At 27.5% G+C, this 8568-nt stretch overlaps 2 protein-coding genes across 2 annotated transcripts in view; both read left to right on the top strand.

Moving 5' to 3' along the window:
• The window catches only part of LOC103308223 (mitochondrial ribosome-associated GTPase 2), a 56547-nt gene that overhangs the window by 10168 nt on the left and 37811 nt on the right, over positions 1–8568 (top strand). The gene's annotated exons all lie outside the window — the stretch shown is intronic.
• Positions 324–1921, top strand: LOC100169462 (V-type proton ATPase subunit B-like). The gene is made up of 5 exons (NM_001293544.1): positions 324–558; positions 628–815; positions 890–1019; positions 1091–1238; positions 1561–1921. The coding sequence occupies exons 1-4, from the start codon at positions 378–380 to the stop codon at positions 1228–1230; spliced, it is 639 nt and encodes a 212-aa protein (NP_001280473.1). The 5' UTR covers positions 324–377; the 3' UTR covers positions 1231–1238; positions 1561–1921.

The following is an 8568-nucleotide window of genomic DNA, read 5'->3' as shown; positions in this document are numbered from 1 at the left end:
TGTAGTAATATATGGGGGCCCTTAATTATGTCAGGGCCTGGAGCTGCAACCCCTCCCCCCCCCTAAGTAGGAACTAATTTATATTTTACACTTAATGTAAATCAGTTTATCTCTTAGAAACTTAACATTTTTAATAGTCTATTCATCGATGTATCTATACAATTTTAAAATATTTAATGGATACATTTATTTGTATTTATATATATTTATTTACTTTTTTTTTCTAGGAAAATGGCTCAATGGAGAATGTTTGTTTGTTCTTGAATTTAGCTAATGATCCTACTATTGAACGTATCATTACACCGCGTCTTGCTTTAACTGCTGCTGAATTTTTAGCTTATCAGTGTGAAAAGCATGTCTTAGTTATTTTAACTGACATGAGTTCATATGCTGAAGCTTTAAGAGAAGTTTCTGCTGCTCGTGAAGAAGTACCTGGGCGTCGTGGTTTCCCAGGTTACATGTACACCGATTTAGCTACAATTTATGAACGGGCTGGGCGTGTAGAAGGAAGAAATGGTTCTATCACACAAATACCTATTTTAACTATGCCTAACGATGGTAACATGACAATTCATAACAATTTTTAAAATTAAAACTTATAATTTATGTATCAAAAACTATTATTAGATATTACACATCCAATTCCCGATTTAACGGGATACATTACTGAAGGTCAAATATATGTTGATCGTCAATTGCATAATCGTCAAATCTATCCACCAATAAATGTATTGCCATCCCTTAGTAGGTTGATGAAATCTGCTATTGGTGAAGGAATGACTCGCAAAGATCATTCTGATGTGTCAAATCAGTTGGTAAGTACTTTAGTATGGAATTAGTTTGATTATATTTCTATAAATTAATTTTTAATATATATTATTTTTTTTAGTATGCTTGTTATGCAATTGGTAAGGATGTACAAGCAATGAAAGCTGTTGTGGGAGAAGAGGCATTAACACCAGATGATCTTCTATACCTTGAATTTTTGACTAAATTTGAAAAAAATTTCATCACCCAAGGTAAAAATTAGAATCATGAATAAACTTTATTAACAATTATGATAATAATATATCACTATTTCTTTTACTAGGAAATTATGAAAATCGTACAGTATTTGAATCTTTGGACATTGGATGGCAGTTATTACGTATTTTCCCTAAGGAAATGTTAAAAAGAGTTCCAGCAGCTACGTTGGCTGAGTTTTACCCAAGAGATTCCCGTCCGAAATAAACTTCTGTGTAAGTAAAAAATATTAATGCTTTTTTTTTTTGAAAAAATTCTTTTAATTACTAATAACTTAGTTTATATATTGTTGGCCTAATTTGTAAAACACTTAAGTCTAAAATATTAAAATAATCAATAATGTATTATATATTTTATTAACAAGAAGTATATGTCTTAAAATGATTATGCAACTAAATAAAACTGTATTTCTATTATTAAAATGAATAAAGAATAATAAAATTGTCATTTCAAAGATTTAATGCCAACAATATATAATATGATAACCTGTGAAATGGTCATTTAATTAATATTTACATAAATTACAATATGTTTCAGATGAATATTTTAACCGTAGATTATCAAAAATCGTCTATGTTCATTCTTCATTGGTTCACCTTGTACATTCCATTATGAATAAAACAAAAATAATTACCGTATTTTTTTTAATATGGTAAAAAATGTAGAAATAGTCGTTCAATTCCCATTAAATTAAACTCATGTAAACATTTTAATAAGTAGTAATAGTATTTATTATTTTATTATACATTTCAAAATGGGAATCCAAGTATAGCATTATATTGATTGATAGCATAATAATTTGTAAAAGAATGTTAATTTCGTTGAGGTGTTTTACCTTTTTATTTTCGTTGTTGTGAAATTATTATATTCTATTGATTAAAATTGGTTTAAAAAATTATATTTTTTGTTATTGATGATTAATACTTAATGTATTTCATTGATTATTGGGGTGATAGACTTGATGAATCTCTACTAAAATAAGTACTGATATTGATGCTTTAAAACCACTGTTTTATTTAATTCTAATTTTAAAATTTAACATTGGTTGTAGCTTAAATTGAATATAGTATAATATTCGACGTATGGACAGACCGTTACAGTGTTATAGTTTTATATCTTTATTTTTTTTAATTTTAATACTATACTAAATAGTGTATAAATGAGATATGGTTTATCACACTGATGATTTAAGAGTACCGTAAGCAATTTACTAGAATTTATATATTTTTTATTAAAATTTAAGATAAAATTGTTGCCCACTAGCCTATTATATTATGTACCTACATTACATACAGGTAGACAAATTAAATCAACGGAGTAGCTGGTTTCCATTATTGTTCCGTTATTGTTTAAAAAAATGCATAACTTAATCATTGCCTAAGGAACGCCTGTTAGTTATAAACTAATATTATAATGTGTTTAAAAAAAACTTAAAATGATACTCACAAAAAAAAGATTAAAATATTCGATTATTTTAAAAATATTTTTGATAATTGATAAACATTTATAATCTAATCTCAAATCTGTGTAAATAGTTGTTAATTCAATTGAACTTTAAAAGTTCAAAACAATTCAATTATAATTCATAATCAAATATTTCTCTGTATATTTTGTATTAAATCATATGTAAGTAACAACTAACAATTTAAACTCTTCATTATTTTACACTATATTATGGATATTATTACCCAAGTTTGATTAAATCATTTATTAATGAAGAGCTATTTGATGTTTACTTGCCATTATTTCACTAAGTGTATAAAATAGTTATTAACTACTATGTATCCATATTCCATTCTGTAGAAAAAAGTGGGCATTTATATTTGTGTGAAATGTCTAGCATTCTATTGCATGTTACATTCAGTGGTGTGGTGAACTAAACATTTTCCAGAAGCAAGTTACAAATATCACAAGTATTTATGCATAATAATGTACCTATTAATATAATAAAACTAATTATATTTCAGATCGTTATTGACTACCTATTGATAATATCATATTACATTTACTAGGGGACCCACTGGCTACCACCCACCCTTCTATTTAATAAAAATTCCAGGGGCCATGGCCTCTGAAATTATCGTTTGCCATGCCACTGGTTACATTTATGATTTTACGATCACAGGCTTTAGTAAGTAGATCAACCCTAATAATGCATGTAATTTGAAAAGTAAAAAGTTTTAGTTACCTAGTAAATAAATTGTTAATAAACAACAATATAATACAATTTAATAGTAGGTACCTGTAAGGAAGTAGTACATTTCAAAAACTATTTTTGGGACAGTAATTATAGTTCTAAAGCTATGTGCAGACTTAAGAATCTATATTAATTGAAGATTGAGAACGGATTTTAACTTACCACATGACAGTAGCGTCAGCCTGACCATGGTCGCTGGTCCACGGAAATAGTAGCCTCCAGTTATATTGGTATCGTGGGGCACCTTAGGATCCAAATTTATAAAATGTTGTCATGTAACTGACTGTCTTTTGTATTCTTTTGTATCTTTAGTCATAGATACATATATACATACACCATACATAATAATATTATTTATTTAACTCGCAGGCTGCAATATATATAAAATAATAAAATATTATATTATAGGTACCTAATGATTTATTAATTGTTGTGTGAGTCTTTAACAAGCCCGGATTAAGGGGGGGTCCAGAAGGGGCACGGTCCCAGGGCCCATTGATTTTGAGGGCCTATTTTTATCCCCAAATATTCATTTTGTAATGAGTACAAAAGTTTTCAAAAAAATTAAATAATTTAAATAATAAAATAATTATAGTTAAAATAGTAATTATAAAATAAAAATGTTCTTAATTTTATATCATGAAAAATTTTTAAATTATAATAAATATAAAAATGTTTATAAAATGAGAGTTGTGAACTACATCAACTACAAACTTTATTATCCATGATTGACGATTGTAAGTGGTAATTTAGTACTTAATAATACAATTTTATACAGTCGTAAAAATTTAGGGATACAATTTTTTGAAGTTATATTTGGAAGGGGGCCCACTAAGTGTATGGTATCCCGGGGCCCAAGTAATCCTTAATCCGAGCTTGGTGTTTAAATTAATGCACAAAATACTGAAAACTGATGTATATAATTATAATTCATAATAACTGTTGTTGCTTCTATGAATAGGTATGTCATGTACGATGTACCCATATCCTCGAGAAGTCCATTGGACTAATTAGAAATATTAACGATTGGTGTTATACTGATATGGCAAGGAATCCAATAAAGACCTGCAGTTAGTTGTTTAGTTGAATTACATTAAAACGGCAAGTATGCTGTATACACAAGATTAAATTATCTGTTTTATAATTAGTAATTTATTATTTGATTTTAAATCTGACAATAATATCTATATCTGTTTATTTGTAATAAATTATAAAACAATAAATTATCTGCAAGCATAAAAAATTATTTATAAAAATAAATTGATGATTAGGTACATATTAGATTTATGCCAAAAAGGAACCTCGTATTTAAGATTTATGACCGAGCGAAAAAAATTTTATCGACATTAATTAAAAAAATTAATAAAAACTGCCCATAAACAGCTTAACATGGGTCAAAATATTTTGAAAATTATATAGTATTTAAAAAATACTAATATAATAATATAAACATTCAGTGAACATTAAATGTGTATATGAGTCCCCGTCTACGGCTAATGGGGATATGCTCACGGGACACTGTATATTCATTATATTCACTTTCCTACTAGAAAAGATACTGAAAATCGAAGAATTATTTCAAATACTTATCGTATACACAGACACAAATATAAAAAAACACATAATTATAAAATCTATACATTTATTGTAACGTTCGGATCTAAAAAATAAAAATGAAATAGTCGGTATAGATTACCTAAATATTGAGACTTGAGAGTACACACTGAATTTTTTTGTCTCTGTTTTAAAAACGAACAATATAGCAAATATTACGTTCACAATAGTCAATAACACATTTATAACTCTGTAATTTCTAAAACTATTAAGTTTATTAATTTTTTTTTTTTTTTTTTATTTATTAAAAATTAAAATGTTTCAGCATATTGTACATGCTATTACAAATTTGTTAACAGTTTTTATTTAATGACAAATTACGATTATTAATTATTAAAATGCACAGTTTAAAAATGATCATAACTTGCTTCTTAATAAGAATATCAATAAAAACCTCCGATAGTCCGATACGCCCTAGATTATAATCTTACCTTTACATTTTATAAGAGGTGAATTCACTAAATTTTAGGAATAACGGAATAAAATGTGTTATTATGAACGTAAAATTTGCTGTGTTGTACGTTTGTAAGACAGAGACAACTAATTCCCGTGTGGCGTCCTTTTAAAGTTAAAATGTACATAAGATTGTAAGTGGGATAAAAATGTTTTTCTTACAAAAAATGTGTAAAATAAAATAATATTGATATGATATTATATAAATAAAAAAACAATTAGCTAAATATATATCCCAGCACTAAGATTCTGAGCAATGTGTCAATGTGTATTGATATTTTCCCCTTAATTATTTGAGTCTGCCATCATCTTTTAGAGCAGTGAAATGCTTTGATTTTCTACTTAAGCATTTTTTCTGATCGAAAAGTAAATCTATATAGTTGGTACTTCTTGGTAGGTACTTGAAGTCAAAAGTAAGAAATTCCCAGTAGTTTTCAATAGCGTTTGGAAAAATAAGAAAAATAAATTTCCATACCTACTTGATATAGGTAATAATCAAAATATTTTGACTCTTTTTGAGCTATTAAGTAACAATTATATCTATGACAAATTTTCGATTTTTTTTTTCAATTTAAAACTGCATCTCATTCTCACAAACAGTTCATACTGTAACCAAACAAATTTTTTTTATAGATTTTTTTTGTTAAAATTTGTACGATATTTGATGTTTAAATTAGGTAAGTAATTTATCATGTTATATAATTTGGGTAGGTAGGTACTTGAATCTAATAGGTACCTCGTACCTATATCAAAAGAAATGTTATCGGCAAAAATAAATGAAAAACTACTGTTTACACTTTTACTAATAATTAAATAAGTTACCTACCTATTTTAATAGCAATAATATCATAACATATTTTACTTATAGGTAGTAGGTACTTTATAGTAATATAGGCTTACGGGCGGTCTTCGGCTCTTCGCTCAGAATCGTTTTTTGCATATAATGATTTTATATCATTAGATTCTAATTTAACCAGTGACCCACTCCGCACTCGACACCTATCGTAGGTACAACAGAACGGTCCCCACTTGCCGACTATTTTTTATTAATGATGAAATAAAAAATGTATTTCACATTGATTGCTAATTAATAAATAGATTATATTTTGATTAGTTGTCCGAGGACTTTCAGGGGTTGACTGATTATGATGTGGAGTGGGCGATCCCTGGTTCAAAAAGAAGGATCAAAATATAATGTGGGAAGTGGTCATGTACGTATATATATATATATATATACGCATGTAGTTAAGTGGAAACGATATATAATTAGAACTTAGAAGTCACGGTGTCAAGACGTGGTGTGTTACCTATTATACATTATGTTATATTGTTATTTCTCAGTATAACTTGGACCTTGGTATGAATGTATGATGCATTGATATAAAATTAATATACAATAATTAATTTAGATCATTACTGGTTTAAGTACTTGGTAAAAATGATTAAGTTCACAATCATCAATCGCGTCTGTCATATGTATATATATATATATATATATATATTATTCGTACTAAATAGTTAATATTTGTTTATAGTTTATTATTATATGATTTGTACTCATTTTGGAGGTACCTATTTAAACTGTTAACCTTGATCTTGGTGGTTGGTACTATAATCCTGAGTAATATTTAATTAACACACATAAAGAAATGCCGCTTGATTAGGTATCTAGTTCATATATTATTATTCGATTATTATTAAATACAGGTAGGTATAGTAGTCTATGTATTTATTTCATAAATCAACTGTCGACATTTATTGTGCGTTCTTAAATATTTGTTTTAATGCGTCAGCTATTTTTATATATAGGTACCTAAGTATTTTTAATATAGTAACATTGGTAACGTATCATAGCTATAATCCAAAAATGATTGTACTCGCGTAACCAAAAAAGTGTTAACTGGTTTATAGCTGTAAACAAATATTATGAATCGTATAGGTATATAAAAAATATTTAACAAATTAAATTATAAATATTATCTAAACTATTGTCGTGTATAGTCAACTTATCTTGTAAGAACATAATGGATTAAAAAAATTAATTAAAAAGTACTTAGATCACGTGATCTAGAGTGATCTAGATAGAAGTGCAGGTAATACATAATAATTACACTAGTTTAGGCAGGTATTACTATTACCTATATAAATTGGTATATTTTGTTATTACGACTTATGATTTATGAATGTATATGATTGATACTCTTCATTAAAATAATATCAAGGTACTTAAAGTCAACATAATTTTACATGTTAGTCAACTAGGTATAGCTCAAACAATAAAATATTTATAGTTTAAATATCCTATAAAAATAAAAATAATAAATATAATCATTGGTAGATTCAAAGGGGTGAGATTATGCCCACCCTTGACAGTTATATAGTGTTCTACCTATATATATATTAATAGTTATTATAATACAAGTACCTTACATAAATTGTTTTTATTATAGGTTTTAACAGAGATTTATTATTTCTCAACAGTTCAATGATAAAATATAGAAATTGAGTGTACTTATATAAAAGTTGATCGAGTGGGTACTACCCTGCACATATAGGTTGACGCCTCAGCGATTGCTACTCCCTACCAATTTTATCCATTAATTGCTCTTTAGGCTTCATTAAACAAATTAAATAAAACATATTATCCTATTATAGATGCTCGCTACCCCACAATTTTACTCTAAATAACGCCTTTGGCCCGGCTGCTGAGCTTAGGTAATGGATGTGTTAAATTTGAATTCAATGATGAATCAATGAATATGATTATACGAAAAACTATTCTGAGCGGAGACCGCGGTGTGTCAGCATTGCATATACTTAATAATTTATAAATTATAATATTGTCGTTTTGGTAATATATACCAAATTTGAATTTTAAACGCTCATTAACAATGTAAGCAGTAGCGAACCGAAGTGGTCAATTTTGTCGCAGTTGCGTCAACTTTTCAAAGGGAGTGATGCCACCCCGTGACTGTGGCGCAAAATTACATGCTAAAGCCTGACCTCTTGGCTCTTTTGATCACATTTTATTAACATCATAATTTTGTTATAAGTTAAAATAGGATGGTGGTGGTGGTGGTGGTGGTAAGTACATAATTATGAAAATGCGTCATTTAAAATTGAAGTTCAGCCCGCCACTGAATGTAAGTAAGTTTCCGACAAACATTTCTTTTAATATACCTGTTTAGACCCTGTTTTACCCTTCTAGTATTAAGTTTACAAAGCAATAAAAAATTTTAACGATTTTGGCAAAGTTCGTCAAATTCACGTTAATTTATAAA

The sequence above is a fragment of the Acyrthosiphon pisum genome, chromosome A2, assembly GCF_005508785.2.
Source record: "Acyrthosiphon pisum isolate AL4f chromosome A2, pea_aphid_22Mar2018_4r6ur, whole genome shotgun sequence".
NCBI lineage: Eukaryota > Metazoa > Arthropoda > Insecta > Hemiptera > Aphididae > Acyrthosiphon > Acyrthosiphon pisum.
The sequence above is the reverse complement of the archived record's forward strand: the minus strand, read 5'-3'. Positions and strand labels throughout refer to the sequence as shown.

Coding starts and splice junctions, on each gene's coding strand:
- LOC100169462 (NM_001293544.1), top strand. CDS start 378: ATGAGTTCATATGCTGAAGCTTTAAGAGAAGTTTCTGCTGCTCGTGAA. Junction 816..889: donor CTGATGTGTCAAATCAGTTG/GTAAGTACTTTA, acceptor TATTTTTTTTAG/TATGCTTGTTATGCAATTGG. Junction 1,020..1,090: donor AAAAAATTTCATCACCCAAG/GTAAAAATTAGA, acceptor TTCTTTTACTAG/GAAATTATGAAAATCGTACA.